We start from the raw sequence: 19,023 nt of genomic DNA on the forward strand, positions 1-19,023 counted from the left end.
GAAAATAGTTTTTTCAACTAAACGTCAGGTATGAAGAATCCAACTCGTTCCCTGCGCCATCTTCTAAGTTTTCTTTTGAGACAGAAAAATGGGACAAAGTTTCTCCTTGAAACATTATTTTTGGACAGTAAATGAATGCTTTCATGAAGAAACGACACGTCTAGCAACCAGAGAAATGTTGTATAAATCTAAAGAGAAAAATATGCTTCATATCATATTGCAATATAATTGTATTTCAAAATGCTCTTCTGCATTCGGCGTCTGAGGTTAGAATTATGCTAAGAATTCTTGTTAGAATTATTTTAATGGAGAGTTTATAACTGCTTTGAAGTTCATAACGTTTCTGCTTTAAAAAATGGTGTATATGGTTAAGGACTGATTATTCTTCCAAAATATCCTCTTCTTGACACATAAAAGCAAGGAAAACGGAAATTTTAAAATGAGATTGCTTGCAATGTTGTAATCTTCCTTTTACAATAACCATTTTTTTTTTGTTATTAAGAGCGTAAGGATAAAAATAAATGCAATTTTGTCTTTCAGTGTGCCAGAGATTTGCAGAAAGAAATTGCGTTTGTCATTTTAATGGTCATATTCTAATCTTATGGACTTTAAAACTCATTTTTTTCTGTATTTTATTTTAGATCTGTCTTTAAAACATTTCATTCTTTATACCGCAAGAATGCAATTTTTTATCAGCGTTTTGTGGAGTTACTTTGTTTATACTGAACTTTTTCTCCTTGTTTAAAATGTCTGTACCTGCCAGTTGCATTTCATTTTTCTCAAGGTAATCCTTTTTGGTGTTAGCTAATTTACGAGTCACGTCATTGTACTGGTATTTATGATGAAAAGCAGCTGGTTTTTATGAAACTTGCGGATGATTGTGTTTAAGCTTTAAAAAATTGACCTGACGTTGTGTAGTTCTTTATTATATTTTTTAATGCTCCTTTAATTTTCTGAAAAACTTTTGTTTCAAACTCGTGGCTGATTTTTTGATGAGAAATAGGAACTTTCAGTTTCAAACATAACAATATGAAATCTTTATAAAATTAGGTAAGAAAGCACCCAAACTGTAGAATTTCAAATCTAGACGTAAAAATGAAAGAGATTTCAAAATTTCCCCTCCTGAAGTGAATTTAATGCATTTCAGGTTGTTGCATCGATATACAGGGTGTTCGGGATACATTTGACAGTTTCGTAGGGGAAACGAAAATCCGCATGTATGAGTAGTAGCGAAGGTCTTCATTGAGTGCAAGCTTCATAGTAGAGGCTGCAACATTCATTTCACGTGACAAAGCCTGAATTCCAATGCCAGGGTTCTTCAACACCTGTTTCTGCAGATTTGCGAGGCATTCTGCTGTACGAACGTAATCAGATCGTCTGCTACGGATCTTTTTTCTTGCTACATCCTCGTAGCCACCATTGCAAGTCTCTAGTTCATGCCTGATTGTTTTTACTGTGTTCCGGGAGCATTGGGCGGCAGTCATAATATCCTTATTTTGATGGCCGGCACGAATCATCATGATGCAAGTTATTTTCTTCCATGATTCAGGTGGGTTCCAATCATCCATCCTTTTATGACATCTTGTATATGAATGAAGAAGGGTCCAAACTTTTAAATGACGAGTAGTGTGTGTCAGTACCTCCAATCTACGGAAAAATATAATCAATTATAAATATGTCAAATTTATCCCGAACACCCTGTAATTTCGAATTTAACTAACAATTCGCTAACTTTATTCTTCTTTTATTTTAGCTTAAGGCTTATTTCACATATTTTTATTTATATTATTTTACAATGAATTATTTGCTATAATATTGTCTTGAATTAATAAAAATGATCGAAACCTATATATATATATATATATATATATATATATTCTACTAAAAATTAATCTTAGGAGATAATATAATCAATATTTCTTTAGTAAATAAATTATATATATATATATATATATACCTACATGTATTATCTATCTATACATATATATATATATATATATATATATACAGTGTGTAATAGAAAAGAACGTAGAAGTAATGAACATCAGAACTTTTGATGTCGTAGAATGCTGAAATGCCGATCCACAATGAATAAGAAATTTGGCAGTCGAGGCAAATTGAATTCAATTTTTCTTTCATCAAATATGTTGCGGCCACAAACTTGGCACGTTATTTATTCCTAAGGTTGACTGTGGCCTATTTCAAGAAGCTTACATTTTTTAATAATTTTGCAGTAAGAAGGAAGCAGCAGACAACAGTGCAGCTAAGCCGAAGAGTAGATTGTAAGTGTACTATGTTCAGGGTGAAATCATAATTCAGACTATGTTAGTTTTGGTTATCAGTGCATTTTAATTGCATAATTAATACTGTTCTAAAATTATAATTGGCTGTTTTAGTTCAATTTACGTCGCCAGAATTATGTAAGAGTCATATAACATGGATTAATCTCGACGTAGTGCAAAGAGCGATTAATATTTTTAAACTAGAGAGGGGAAATTAATTTACGTTGCGAATTTAGACACTATCTTTTAAATATTCTTTATTTATCTTACATATATATAAGCTTCCTCAAAATATTTCTAAATCCAAGTTTAAACCTAATATTCGATCTGCGCAATAGCTGCAGGCTCGAAAAAATATGCAATTTTTTTAAGAAAGTAAAGAAAATATTTGTAGCTTAAATGCAAGTTTACAATTCCTATCCTATGAAGATCATAACAATTTTGTATCTCGAAGAAAGTCATACCTGAAGTTAGTACATGTAAAAATTAAAAATTAAAATATGGAAAGCATTACATATTAAAATGAGCAAAATTAAATATTGATCTGCGGAGTTCAACGCTTAAAACAGAACTTATCAAGGGAAAAGTATTCCGAATACGAATTTCGTTCATCTGAGGCATTTGAGATTTAGGACCGTAAATTTTGAAATGAATTTTCAATTTAAAATAACTTTCAATGGCCCTCAAATGCTCAGACCTTTTCCCGACTTGCATTCGTAACTCTTAAGACACCAAAAATTACAATACTCAAGAATAAAATTAAAATACATAAGCAGAAACAGAAAATACATAATAAAATGCATAAAAAGATTCAAATACAAACCGCTAAATAATTGTTTTGAGGCAGTAAACTAAAAAACTAAAAAGCGAGTAGCCACAAAAGGCCGAATGAATTAATTACAATCATTTACAACAAAGGGAAACCTTGATATACATATATATATGTCTATGTAATATTGAATTCAAGAAAATGAATAGATATTTTGATTATCCTAATTGAGTAAAATGTATAGCGTAAATTTATGATGTCATAATATTAAAAGTGAAAATATTTTGCAGTTAAATTTAGATATCTAAACCTTTTGTAAGGGAATATAAAATTGGTTTAATAGTGATCTATTCATTAAAATTGAAATATAAATGAAAAAAAATAATTGAATTATCCCTTCAAACAGAACTTATGAATGTTTCAGTATTTAGAACATTTAACCGGGTGGATTAATGAGTGCTAAACAACATTTTTTGTTCCTCTCGACATTGTAAAACTCAAAACTGTTGTAAATTTTCTTCTTGAATTATTATTTCTCATGTACTCTTACATTTTCCACGAGGCATCAGCTTGAAATTTCTCAACTTATATGTGTTACGAAATTTCAAGTTAAGATGATATATAGTGTACCCGCCGCTTGTTAAAATACGAACTTTCGTTCAAAAAGTATTAGAGTTTATTAAATGGCTAAGTTTAATAGACGGCAATTTGTATATTACAAACCATGATATCAGTTTTCCAATTTTCAAATAACTTAATAATTAACAAAAATCGTTAATTAACCCAAAAATAATAATTAAAAACTCACGCTAAATTTAAATTATTTACACAATTTTAAATTCATTTTAAACTTTTTATAAGAATATTTTGATAATTACGTTCCTGTGGAATTTTATCTCTTACAAAAACAACTATTCTAGCTGTGTTTGTTTCATACTGTTGAATAAGAATTCATTCAATTGTATTCTGAATTTCGTGAAACTACTGATAACTCTTTTTATCAGTACCATTCAATTCAAGAGTTTCTCTTAAAATTTGCAAAGTTTTTCTATATTCAATTGATGATGGCATGTCATCAATTTTTTCTGTATCATTTCTATTGTCAGTTTCTGCAACTTTTTTTTAATACTTTCATAATGCTAGTTCAGAAGTCAAACAACAAAAATCAGCGTTATATTTTCAAAATTTTCGCAGGACTAGTTGCGATGGTTTTACCAAACCACCATCCTCAGCGGCAAAACCACAAATGACTTTTTGAAAGCTGCAAATTTTGTGGTTTTGCAGCTGAGGATGATGGTTCGGTAAAACCATCGAAACTAGTCCTGCGAAAATTTTGAAAATATAACGCTGATTTTTGTTGTTTGACTTCTGAACTAGTATTTATTCGGCGTGTTAATGTGTCTTAATTACTTTCATAATAGTTTTTATCCAACGTTATTTAAATATACTTTTGAATTGACACAACATATTCTAAAAATGAACCTTCCTAATTTTTCTCACTCATGCCTAAAATATTAGGTGCAGTTTGCAATTCCTCTGAAGCTTTTTCTACACTGAAACTATATTTTTCAAATCGGTTTTAACTGCTTTTGAGTGATTCACTCCCTACATTGACTATTATATGCAATTATCGGCTTACGTTATAAGGTATTTATGCCGTCTTCTTAGCGTGCCTTCGTGGTGTGGTGTCTGCACGCTGGCCGCGTATTCCAGAGGTCCGTGGTCCAATTCCCGACGAAGGCGTTGCTCATTTTTCATCGCTTTGCTTCTAAAAAATACCTACAAATTTATCTCCTTCAAAATGACTTTAACAAAATTCTATTATGTTCGTCATTTACAGAACATCTTTTTGTAATGACATTTGAAATTAGAGATTTGAACCCCTTATTTGTTCTTCAATAATTATTATTTCTTCTCTGAGTGAGTTGCACAATGCTGTTTGAAAAATTCTCGACTTTGTTTTTCTCTGACTGCAGTTATCAAAAACATTAAAATTCTTTAACAGTTTTTCGTTTTCGTTCAAGCTTAAGTCTTTTCGTCTGCATTTCGACATTTTTATGCAAACAAGAAATTTTAATAAATACTTGTTCCAATGATTTATTAAAATTTCAAATTTTACGTTTCTTATCAACAGAGAGATTACCCTTTGTGTGTCTTTGTTCATATTATTAGCATAAGCAATGTTTTCCTTTCTTTCTCTATAGCCCAAAAGGGCGTTAGCCCGGATGGACTCTTTTAGTCTCGAAACGGGATTTGGCGGCATATCATCTTAAATTTCTAAATCACTTTTCAAATTGTTGCCACCAAAAATTTACCAGAGAAAAATTAATTAATGAGGATTTACTTATTGCTTTAATGAATTCCACCTTTTTGCATTTTTGTCTGATGAAATATTATAATCTAAGTCTTATTCAGTTATATCTGCTCCCGTGAGAAGGAGCTTAACGGAATGAACATAGTATATTTTTATTTTTGGATTTATGCTGATTCTTGTACCTGATTAGGATTTGATTTATTAATGACCACTTTACATAATTGTTGAGTACAGAAGGGCTCATTTAACATATTAATTCGTTATAATTAATTAATTATTTAATTCTTTTTATATAATCAATTATTAAACTGCGTTTTATTATATGTATTTTTAATGGGTATTTAGAAAAAATTTATATTAAAACTATTTTGGAGAGAAATTATTTGTTGCTGAATAAGAGCAAATTAAGGAACTTTACAGTTTGTTTTAAAAACCTTTTCTTTATTTACATATGTATTTCTTTATTTATACATTTTATTTTCTTTACTTATGTAAACATTTCCGTTACGTGAAAATTTTTAAACTAAAATTTCTATTTTAGTACCCTTAATGCGTACGTTAGTTTTAGCAAAGTATGAGCAATAAATAGAAGTGATTAGCGATATCTGTATGCAGGCACATAGATGTAATTATTTCGATATGCTCTTGTAATCAACTTGCCTGGCATATAACTTCTCTTGTCTAATATAACTGGCATAATATCTCACTTGTCTGCAATAACATCAGATCAAGATGAAGAACCGTAAACAACAGGAAAGCTTGGCTTAGGATTTGGGCAACTTTGTTGGCTTAGGATTTGGGCAACGTTATAGGTAACAGTGGCGCTAGGAGGAAGGATCACCCACTGGAGCTAGCTCGAGGCTGCCTTAGCGCAGTTAAACGCTCAATCCCCAGTGGCGATCCATGGGGCCGCTAACCTATAGGCCGCTAACCATGAGCGAAGACTAAGCCGAGTCGGCTGGCATACTCAGCAACTCACATTCCACTTACCCGTCCTGGAGGGAATGTAAAAACATCTGGCATCAACAGGGGCTTTAACCCTGGACAGCAGAGCGAAGTCACTTAAGCATTGTCAGATAGACCGGGTCACCAATCTGAGCTGCTAACTCTACGATACGGTATACACACGTCGTTTCCAGGCGCCCCCAGGGACGGGAACCAAAGAAGGATATGAATATGCAGTTTGGAGGCTCCAGGTGCAAACTAGAAACCTCAAGAAGTCGCTGAACTTGCTAACTCTGTCAACGGGGTTCCCCCCCAGACAGCCATGAATATATGACCATATAGCTACACTACAACCAACGGAATGGACAAAACTACCATATCGTGCCATCTTCAGCAATGGCTCCAGTCCTGTGACAAATGATTTTATATCCTCGTGGCCAAGACTTCAGGTACAGATTCTAATCAGTAGCTTCCCGGGTTTTACTTGAGTGAACCCCCCGGGAAAACCCCCTAAATCTGACAGTAGAAATTTTCCTAGCTCCACCCTAGTTATGAAAAAAGGAAACAAATAAATAAATCCACACGTGACGAATTTGAGGGTCCCCCACCGTTGTTCCCTTTTCACTAACCTTGCAAAAGACTTTTCAACTTGACCATATTTGAAGTGACCCCAAGACGAAAACTCTCTATATTTACACACGTCCACGATTTCTCTGTGATTGAAACTTGGGTCCAAGGCTATAATGGCGAGCTCCAAAATCGCCATGCCAAAAGGACGGGAAGTTTGACACGTAAGGCAAATAATAATCATCACCATATATTCTCAAATGCTGGCCAGTACAAACAACACTGATTGAAATTTCATTTTCTTTTGTACTTATTTTGTAATACTAATGCGATACTATATTTTATAAATGGTATTTCTGTTCTGATTAGCAAAACAAAATAGCTGCATTGTATAATTTCTCAGTTACGGTTATGTTCAAGTTTTTTAGCAAACTTCTTTTATCACAGCAGTTTACGATGCATGCTGTTTTTCATAAGACAGAAACATTTAATGCTTGACGTATTTGTGATTTTAAAAACACGTTCTAGAAAATTTTAATTGTAATTTCGTGTATATTTTTTAATTAATTATCTATTTAAAGCATCGTCTTTTTTTCTTTCTTTTTTTGAGCTGAAACAGAAGGATGGATTTTATTGTTTGAAAAAAGCATATGGCGAGCTAATATAAATTACTTCTTAAAAAAGGCATCTTTTCTGCTTGAATCTCTCTATTCAGCCTTTGTTTTCCAGATAGTTACGCACTAGTAGCTGGAGGTCAAGTTCACTGAAGAAAGTTTTTTCTTACTCTTTTTATGATCCTGTCTTTTCTTTTACCTTTAGGAGTGTATTCGAAACTTGAGAAAAAATATTGTTCTATTCAAATAATTTTTAGCTAACATTTTGAAAAAAATTTAGATTAACAGCTTTGCTGTTTCCTTATATCTAGAGATTTTTCTTATGTATGTTTTTAAAAGTAAACCTTTTCATTCTACTAATGAACTTATGCAGTAAGTTTAGAAACCATAAATTATACATAGTTTTAACTTTAATGTTTTCTTAATTTTCAATTAAGAAACTTCGGTTATACAGGTTGATTGTAATTAAATTTACTCTATTCAGATCTATGTATAGCCCTTTCTGTTTGACGTATTGGGTTGAAACTTGATACATACGTTATGTAGACAACAGGGAAGAGAATACTACATGGAACAAAGTAGTTCAAATTTCAAGCCCTGAGTGAAAACGTAGCGTATAAATAACAAGAAACACAATGTGAAAATGTAAAATGCTCATAGTCACAGGATTTGTTCAGTGGGCATTTCATTTGTGTCAATCATATTTTCAAACTGCGTTACAGGTTATTTAACAATAGCACGAACGATTTCTTGAGGATAAGCAACAAGATGATTTGTTAAGCTTGCATTCAATCAGCGAGAGTCCGTATGCTTCTTCCGTAGACATAACGCATTTGACAGCTAAATTTTACTTAAAATACTAGCAACTTTTATTTCATAAAAAGAAGGATTAAAATATATCAGAAATCGGTTGAAATTTCACTATTACCAGTGGCATAGTTTTTCAAATTATTTTCATCAAATCAATAATAATTCCTAATTTTGTGCCACTTGAACTAAAAACGTTTCGTGCAATTTAATAAGAAATTGATGAAATCTTTCATTTTCCACACAAAGTGATATTCTTAACTTCCAAAACTTAGTAACATTTTTCTTCAGCACTTAATGTAAAAAATAACTTGTTGTCATGTATTGAATCCACTAGAGTAACTCCTGTGTGAAAATTGTACGAGTAGTAACTGCACGGAAGAAGGGTTAAAAGTACCCTTTATTTAACTCTTTAAAATTTACAATGCGTCAACTCGACGCTAACAAACTACGCCTCTGCTTGGGCGGTAACTGAAATCAAAGAACTAACCAAATATTCGGATATATGTACACATTGTTGAACTAAACTACAGGGCTTAGAATAATTTCTGTTCCTTAAACCCCTGTCGAAAACTAGTGGCAGGAAGTAAATGTAGTTTGGCCACGCTAACCAGCAATAACTCTGGGGAGCGAACGCTTAAGCAATAGAGGCGATGGCAATATCTAACTCCACTCTTTCTAACTGAACGTCGGTTTTTAACCTCTTTCTTCAAGGTAGAATTTGCATTCCTTCAAGTGCGCTACCAAATTTAAATATTCTGGCAATTAGGGGACTGAAGGCTTATAGGAAAGAATAACAAATTAAACCAAATTGGTTATTTATAACAAATATAAATCCCTATAAACTAAACTCAATTCTCTAATGCAAATAAAGTATTTTTGAATTAATTAAAGTAATTTCATGTATATAAAATTGATTACCCTTGAAGCCTACGTTTACGCTTCAGTTGGAAATTCTTGCTTTACAAACGTATGTTAAAATGAAACTTAGGCTGAGTTTCTGAAAAACAAGTAGTGATTGTACTACTCCTTGCAGTTTTTAATCAATGAAAATGTCTATAGCAAATTATCTCAAGTTTTGCCTTTTTAACGCAGTTTTCTTTTATTTCAGGAGAGAAGCCGGCTGCCATGCAACATGGTCGTCAAAATAGTGCGCCATTCCAAGCCATGACATCCGTCGTGCTCATTTCCTTCTCCGTGTTCTCGAGCTTCTACCTGCTATAAACCTAGTGGCTAACTGGGTGAGAATATTGCTCTAATCAAGTGGCGACGTCCCTTGATTTATACTGTGGTGCACCGTTGCCAAAAAGGACATCACCACTTCCAGTATTAATGCTGTCATCTACTCAAGATCCATTCTCTATGGACGTCATCCACATGTTGTCATGTATTGAATGCTGTGATGAATTATGGCTTTTATGTTGTGCGCGTGTTATGTACTTGTGACATCAGACAAACACAAACAGAGCCTTTTGTTACCATCGTATTTTAACGGAACAAGATCTCTTAACTACTCTTGGTTTAAGAAGTCATTTATTTTGTGAAAGGCAACAAAAGAAGCGAAGTGTTTTCCTTCTTCATTATTTCTATGGAGCATTTGTAAATTCTCTGATCATCATTACCCTGTTCTGATTTACGTACTGAGTGCTCAACCCTAGTCACGATCGAGTAGAGATGACTTGAAGAAAAATATAAACTATTTGTCATCGATTTTCCTTACTTCAATGGAGAATGAATGTTGTCTTCATAGTGCCATTTGATAATGGAAATTCTAGTGAAGTGACTTAAGCATATGACTGGCGCATTGCATTGGGTATTTTGGGCAAGTTGAATCGCAGAATGAGAGTTTTATCTGTTTTTTCATTTCACGCCTTTTCTATGGAAATGATCAATGACCATTTTATGAAAACAACTATTTCTTCTTGGGTTTGGTTTGAAACAAGACCCAATTCAAGCTATAGTATTTGATTACATGTAACTTATACCAAAATTTAAACAGTACAGATATTTGAAAGCTGAGTTTTACTAACAATTCTAACAGTTTTTATTTCCTAAAAATAAGGATTTAAAAGGAAAATCTGAAATCAGTCGAAATATCACTATTACTATCCCTTGGTAATATATGTTTTCGAATTATTTTTATCAAATGAATATTAATTCCTACTTTTTAGTTACGTGATTAAAACGCGTTATACAATTTATAAAGAAATGGCTGGAAGCTTTAATTTTCCACAAATTAGGATAAAGTTTAAAAACAGAGTTTCATTTTTCTATAATATTTATTGTACAAAGAAGGTAACTCAATGTTCTCTAATGCAAATATAGTATTTTTCGAAGCAACAAAAGTAATTCCAAGAATATAAAATTGATTAACCTTAAAGCATAGTTATAAAGTTCGAATATGAACTTATTTCTGTACAAACATGTATTAAAATACAACTTGGGATGAATTTGTGAAAAATAGTATTGAGAGTAATATTCTTTAAAATTAAAAAGAACAAGGTAACTAAAAATTCCAGTAACTGCCATAAGGTACTGACAATCTTTAAAATTAATTTTGATTGCATGTTCTTTTAATATATGGTATTCTTGTTTACTTGTAATTAATAAAATGTCATACCTTTATTATTTATGATTATTTTAAAAGTGTATTTTTTAAATAAATCCAGATAATGCTTATTTAGGTTTAATAAAAACGTTACTTTAACTAATGAAACTAATCGTTAACCCTTTGCGGCACAGTGTGTCCGGTCTGGACACACCTAAAAATTTTCTTCTCTACGCACAGAAAAATTGAATGAAAAAATGATTTGTAGGTTACCATAGGTTACTATGAACCTTCCTTATTTATAGTAGATGGCAGCTCAACACAAGCCAGTCAGTCCATATATTTTAGCCATGTTTAGTTTTTTTAAGACCCTCATTTTTCAAAGAAATCTTCCAGATTTTTTAGGGTATAAAAGGAATTGTTTGAAGAGATATTTATGTTATTTTTTTTGGCTGTATGCTAATCTCCTTATTCTGTATTAGTTTTAAATTTTTACCTTGAAATCTTGCCTAAAATCAAACGGCGAACCCTAAGTGCGCCCAGACCGGGCTCACTGATAATCTAGAACAACTGAGAGTCTGCATTCTTTGTTTCTAAGCATTCATCGGTCAGTTCATTGACAACAATGCTCGTTTCAGCACTCTTTTCGAAGCTCTATTCAATCAGTGTGCCACTTTGGGCACACCCACAGAATTAAAACGATAAGTGCTATCTTCACAAATTTTTACTTGTATACTCCTCTTTGCCTAATTAGACTGCCTACCTTTTTTTATCAAAAATCCGAGTTTAAAAGGTAGCGTGTCGGAAAGGGTTAATCATTTATAATTATTACTTTTTCATAATATACAGTAATAGTCTATTCAGTTAATTTAACAAAAATAATTACAATTATTTATATATATTCTGAAGTATTCTTATGAATGTGCGAAAGGACATTTTTGGTTCTAATCGAAAGAAAGAATATGAACGAAAATTTCTGAATATTTGCCTAATAAAATATATCTGACATTTCCGAACACATTCTCCTAACTTTCCTTTTTACTACATAGTTACGATAAGGTGGTGCAGATCAGATATAATACAAGCAAGCACAGTGCACTTGAATAAAAGACAAGCCGTTGTTCTTCAACTACTTTGAAATCATATTTTCTTCAGCATAATATATTTCAGATAAAAGATTCTTTCTTGTAAACATTATGGCAGTTATTAGCACGTAGAGGATCTTAAACTGAGAAAGAAGCACGTTAAAATTTCGCTTTAAAAGCTTAATATTTCATTTTTAACCCATGAGCAATATCTCACATCTCATGAATGTGATTAAAGCAAAAACAGGACTGGAATATAAATGAGAAAGAAAATCTATTCGCAATTTTAAAAATAACTTAAGGTTTTCTTGCTTTGATCTCGTATATTTAAAACGAAGGCGTAAGGGTTCTTTTAAATTTAATTTTTCATTATATGAGCTTTATGAGTTGCAATAAAAATTTTAACATTTTTTTAAATTTAAATATTGTAGGAATATATTTAAAAGTTAAAATAAAAACCCTCAGTTAAATGGATCATCTAAATGGAGTCTTTGAAAGAGTTATTCATAAAAATAATTCACATGTTTTTTGCGCAGTCTAAAAGTACTGAAAGAATTATACTTTAAGGAATAATCAAAATAACATAGAGTACTAAAAAATCAAGAGAAATGGTAATAATTAAACCAAGTAAATTTTCTAAGATAATAAAAGTAAACCACGTCGTCATATACCGGATATATTTTCTTATAGTTTTTGATTTTGCGGTAAACAGAGAAAGTTTAATATCAATTTCTCCAAATGCACTGATATTATATTTTGGCTAATTTTAATTTCTCCTTTACTTGAAAGTTGTTAATTTTAATTGAAAACAAAAATCCCTTTAATTTCATAAAAACATTTTGCATTCATTAATATTTGTATAATATAACTAAATTAGTAAAACTATTTCGAATATAAGTGACTTTCTTGTACTTGAACCTCCTCAAGTCTCTTATTGTTCAAGATATATTTCTGAATTTCTCTCTCTCTCTGGATATATATATATATATATATGTAATAGATTCTGTAGTAGAACGCACGCGGTTAAATCTGTGATAAACAGCGAGACTTTTGATGGCTTAGAGATGTTGAAACTCCAATCAACAATGAATAAAAAATTTGGCACTCGGGGTAGATTTAATCCAACATTTATTTCAGCAAACATGTTGCGTCCACAAACAAGTTGGCACATTATTTATGCCTATTTCAAAAGTTTACATTTTTGATAATTTTGCAGTAAGGAAGAAGGAGCAAACAGGCTGCAGTCGAGCTAGGCCAAATAGTAGAAAGCAAGTGTTTATGATGTTAGCATTTAAGCAAGTTCTTAAATGTTTAAGATGAAATCTTAATTCAGACTGAGTTTTTTTTTTTTTTTGGTTCTAAATGCATTTTGATTGGATAATTAATACTGCTGTAAAATTACTATTGGCTGTTTGAGTTTTAGTCCCATTTACATAATCAGGATTATGTAAAAGTCGTATGACATGGATTAGTCTCGAAATGACGGTTACTAATAGAGGTTACTAATTTTAGAATAGAGAAGGGAAGTAAATTTACGTTGCTAATTTAAATTTCGCCTTCTAAATATCTCTATTTTTTATCTTCTATCTATTTATTTTTGCTTATAAAATTATAAGAAAAAGAAGTTCTGATATTGGATGCCAGTTGCCTTTGATATGATTATTTTATGTTAATTTTATAAATTCTATACTCTTAAGTAAATTTATTATTTAGTCTCTTTTCTCCATTCCCAGCAAATGATCTTCATTTTCACACCGCTTTTCATCGCATTCATAATAAGCACCTGCTAATAGTCAAAAATACAGTATCCTAATTTCTTATGCTTTTAAACTGTTTTAGATGTATCACGTCTGATACCGAAATTATTAATCATGAATCCAGACGTAAAAAATATCAAATTTGTATTTTTATTCCTTCATGAGCGAAATTCATTAATTATTTATAATCTGCTTATTTGGTTTAATTTAGGACTTCGCGGTCTTTTGCTCTTAGATAAACAGCTCTTAGATCTCTCTTAGATAAACAGTTCTTTCGAATGTTTTATACCTTAATTAAATATATTTAGTTTGTTTATTTTAGTCTTTTCTTTATTTCTAAAATTCGACATTCATAGATATATATTATTTTCGTTGATTCATACCTTTTTTGATATCAACATGCAATGTGACGGAGCATCTCAACGAGGGGGTAACTCCCGTCTGGGAGGGGAGAATTTCTTCGTTTCAGGGTGGATGCAGTGAACCTTTATTTAGTTATTCAGTAGCTAGTTTGAGTTTATAATCAAAAATAAAACAAAACAAACAAAAAACACTTCTTTTTCCAAAAAGTTTGGGTATTTACCAACATTTTCCCTATCCTTTTGTATTTAATTAATAAAACATTTAAAAAAATAAACTAAATCTAAATAAATGTACTATATATGTTTCCTTCAAGTTTAGGGAAAAGGGGAGATGATCTTCTAGCAATGGTGAAAAGGAAGCATGGAGCATAAAATGTTGAGAATCCCTTCAATATCACATTCAGTTCTTTATTCAAGTTTAATTTTGCCTTAAAATAATTATTTGCTTTTAATTCAGATTTTATTACGGTTGTGCAATGCTTGTTTTCTGTATAGTAATACATTCAGTTGCTAGAACTCTATTTTGAAGCACTTTCAAGAAAATTGAAATAGAATGACATGTAGCACATGCTCATTGCTGCACAAATCCCACTGGACTATGTTTCTTTTAATTTTAATATTGTACTTGAGATAAAGATGTTGAAATATAAGGTTTTGTTTTGCGATTATTTTCTTTAAATTGGAAAAAGAAAACTGCAGCATAATATGCAAAGCTCCCCCCTTTATGACGTCAATAAAATAATAATTATTTTTCCTTTAAGCTTAAAAAAAAGGAGAGGGAAAAAACTTCGAAATGAAATCTAAATAAAAATGAACTCTTGAGATGAAATTTACTGACTTTTATGAGGACTGCATGTCAAGAAGTAGAAATTAAATTCGGAAAGTTTTATTATGAATTCAGTTGCATTAAATTCTGTGCAAGTTTTTCCAGTTTTGTTTTTATTCTGTTAATCCATGTATTATATATTTTTCTGTCTTTTTCTCATCTCTGAATTCTCCTTCACACACGTTTTTGTAGGCATTTTCTTTTTTTCGTAATTTTATTATTCATTCACGATCTTTTAAATTTTGTTTAAATTCGGAAATAAAAAAAAACACTCATTTTCATTAGTTCAAAGATAAAGATGTTATTTAAATAACGTTATATATGGACATTAAAGTTTACCTTTGAAATGTTAACATATTAATTGAAACCAGAAATGCACTCAAATGAATATTATAATAACGTTATATATGGACATTAGAGTTTACATTTGAAACGTTAACATATTAATTGAAACCAGAAATACACTCAAATGAATATTATACTATAAACTCCATTTCTTGTTCACAATTTTTTTTTACACGTTCAGAAACTCAGCTTTTATTTCCTAAATTTATAATGATAATTTTGATAATATAAAAGCTGCGATTAGTGAAAAACTTAATGGGCTGTGCTTGATGGGTCATATTCAACAAATTCATTTATATAAATGCAACGTAGTTATAACCAAATACATTTTTCAGAATTAATGTAAAACTTTTATTGACGCTTTTCAATGTGTTTCTTTATTCTATCAGTAACCTTAAGCAAAGTATTTTGCAAAAGAAATATTTTAAAACATTTAGACTCTTACCAATTAAAAAAAAAGGCTTCACATTAGTTAATTTATTTTGTTACTTAGGTAATGTAACATTTATCATAAAAAAACGTTTAAGATAATATTTGTTCGTTGAGAGAAATTTGGTGAATACACACGAAGCTAGATTTTTTTAGTATACTATATATACATATATATCGTCTTCCCTCATTTCTTCGCATACTTTTCACCCTGGCGTATTTTCGTCCTTGCGTTTTGGCGTTAGGTTCTAAGGATTGAAAAATTATTCACCTAAATTTCCCTTTAATCTACTGCACATAGGTTTTCCTTCTGAGAGCTAATTTATTGCATTTTCATGATTATTTTAATTTTTATTCAACATATTCAATTTATATTTTAATTTTTGTATTAACATTTCATCCATATTGCTTTTCCTTCAATTTATAATTCGAAATGTATTTTGTACAGATTCTTAAGCTACCAACACGTGGAAGTGTTCTCACGCTTAAAAGCTTTTCTAAATATGTAATTTTACCTTACTTCTATGAGTTACGTTCCAACTTATTGTAAACGTATCTACTGCTGATGTCGTCGATCTTTCGAAATTCGGGACTGTTCGCCCGTTCTCCTCCGATGTCCCTCTTGGGAACTCCATCAAGATTCATTCATGTGATGTGCCCCTGGGGCTTTGTAAAGTAATTGAGCGGAAGCGCGACTTGTCCGATTCTATTACCGTCAGATATCGGCTCAGTGTCAGTCAGATATTAATATTAGTATGTCTTCTTACGGGAATGTAGGGCTCTTTTAAATAAATAATATTATAATAGTTAATTCACGACTATTTTTAATTTGTTATGTTTTAACGAAATCTCTTTCTTCTTAAATTTAATAACTCACATAATTTTTTCTTCTTGATTTTAGGACGACAAAATTAGTTAAAAAATGGAGAAAATACTCGAAGAATTATGACATATATATATATATATTCCAAATACAGTAAATTGAAGTCAAAGCAAGGCAATTCTTCAACAATATTAACAATTGCATCCTTGTATAGGAGGTTTAACACAATATCTAAACAATTCAAATTTTTTAAAAAAAAAGGATCATAGTACAAACTCAAAAACTAAAAATGCGAAAGGGAAAAAATATACAAGAAATAAAAATATAAAAATCAATCTCATTTTATTGAAATTCCAATTATATATATATATATATATATATACAGAGAGAGAGTAACTGGAAAGATTATTGTATGATTGTTGATATATATTTAATAGTATACTTTAAGTTTATCTACGATTTTTAAATGCAGCTCCTTGCTAGTATAAGAAATTAATTTTAGATTTTTGTACTCATATAATAGACACTGAATTACTGTACTCATATCAAAAAGTCAAACTGAAAATTTACGTGAAAGCAATGTAATTACTGATAGAAATTTGGGGCATAAACTTCTTGCAAGATTTCTTGAGTAAATTTTCTTTTTCAATATATTTTCATTCTACAGCACTTCATACTGTGAAGCCAATTTTGAATTATTCTATACGCAAGTCATCAGTAAGTAAATAACAGTGGTAATTGCAGAAATTAATGATTTTTGTACTTGACGAATTAATGATTTAATCTTATTAAATTATTTGAAGGCGAAATTGTATTCATCTCTGTATTGATCGTGATATTCGTTACTGTCTTCAGTATTGTGAATATTGTTGAAGCACTGTTATGAATGCTGAATTTATTTGTACATATATATATATATATATATTAAAATGGATTGACAAAACTATGGATTTGTGAATCGCATACAATCTCTAGATGAAGATTAACCGTAATATATATGTATGTTAAATGCATATATGTTACAGTTTCATGAAACATACTAAGAATTAAAATTGTGAATATGTAGTTTCAACTGAAACAATAAATTTTTACATGTGGCCCAAGTCTGCAATTTCTTCACACCTTTTATATATTATAAAACTTTCAATAACGTGCAAAGTACACAACAGAGAAGCAGAGAATACTGAGAAACGCCTAGCATGTCAAGCATTTAAAAAATTAAATTATTTTTTATTTTGCAATTAATTATCAATACCTGCATTAGTTCATTTAAATTAGATTTTTTCCAATTTATAATTAACAATCTTTATGATTTTTATACTTTTTAATTAATTCTTTTCAAAATTATATATTTGCATACAAAAATAAGGGGATATATTCTTTCAAAACATAATACCTATAAATTACAGCACACGCTAAAAAGCAGCAAATTTTCATTGCGCCATACTTATATTTACTCATAATTAATACATTTATATTTTACTTACATTTTAGGCATACTTATATTTTATATTAAAACTATGACATTTTTAAAGCACATGAAGAAGATAAAACTAAATAAGCATTATTGAAACCAATGTGCACATTTAATGCAATCAAAGGCCCTTATATTGGAATAATACACTAATACACCCACTTCCAAAAGTTTTTGCACGAAGATATAAAATGAAAAAAAAAAAAAAAAAAAAAAAAAAAAAATCAACAAATGCTGCTTTGATTGACACAAAATTCGGCAGGAAAGTAGCATATATATTTATGAATTAAAAAAAATCAATAATTATACAGAAATGAAAACAATATTAAATTTTTGTAAGTTATCAGATAATGACATACTGGAGACTTAAACAGCATTATGTATAAAGCGAAAATAAATAGCATAAAATGATAAAAAGGACTTTTCATTCAGCTATATACAAAGTTTACACCTTGTAACCATGCTTTCAATTAGGTGGTCAACCACCGCAGAATTAAGCAATCGCCATTCTTCTTGTACACCAGTTTCCAGCTCAATAAGAGTGGCTGTAGGTGCACGGCCGAGAGCATCCCAAAGATTTTCAATGGGATTAAGGTCGGGCGAATATGCTGGCCACGCCATACGCGCAATCCCTTCACTCTCCAGGTAGTCATCGACGATGTCAGCTCTATGGGGACGTGCGTTATTGTCGATTAAAACAAAAGTAGGGCCAACTGCTGCAGCGTACAATCTCACAATGGGCTCTAGGACTTCATCTCGATACCGGACAGCTGTCAAAGAATCCCGTTTAAAGATGTGCAGGTTGGTGCGGAATCCTAATGAAATCTCTGCCCACACCATAATGCTTCCACCTTGGAATGCGTGATGTTTTGAGACTGATTGCGTGTTCGTTGTTCACGCCATATCCTTATACGCTTGTCATCTGGCTCCAGAGCAAATATTGACTCATCAGTAAACATGACATTTTTTTAGTCAGACACATTCCAATTGACAAGTTCCTGGCACCACTGTAATAGTGCCCCTCTTGACTAAACGAACAGAGGAACACAAATTTGAGGTACCGGGCGAACAGTCCA

At 31.0% G+C, this 19,023-nt stretch overlaps 1 protein-coding gene across 1 annotated transcript in view; it reads left to right on the top strand.

The window, feature by feature from the left end:
* LOC118194936 (hemicentin-2-like) overlaps nucleotides 1–17,571 on the top strand; it is a 265,664-nt gene extending 248,093 nt beyond the window's left edge. Inside the window, exon 6 of the mRNA XM_085810221.1 lies at nucleotides 9,410–17,571. Within this exon, the coding sequence (XP_085666347.1) occupies nucleotides 9,410–9,522 (113 nt within the window). The 3' untranslated portion in view covers nucleotides 9,523–17,571. The remainder of the gene's footprint in view (nucleotides 1–9,409) is intronic.
* Nucleotides 17,572–19,023: the final 1,452 nt, after the last annotated feature.

Source organism: Stegodyphus dumicola, chromosome 2 (assembly GCF_044657685.1).
Source record: "Stegodyphus dumicola isolate Sdum_Otavi_A_Nest chromosome 2, ASM4465768v1".
NCBI lineage: Eukaryota > Metazoa > Arthropoda > Arachnida > Araneae > Eresidae > Stegodyphus > Stegodyphus dumicola.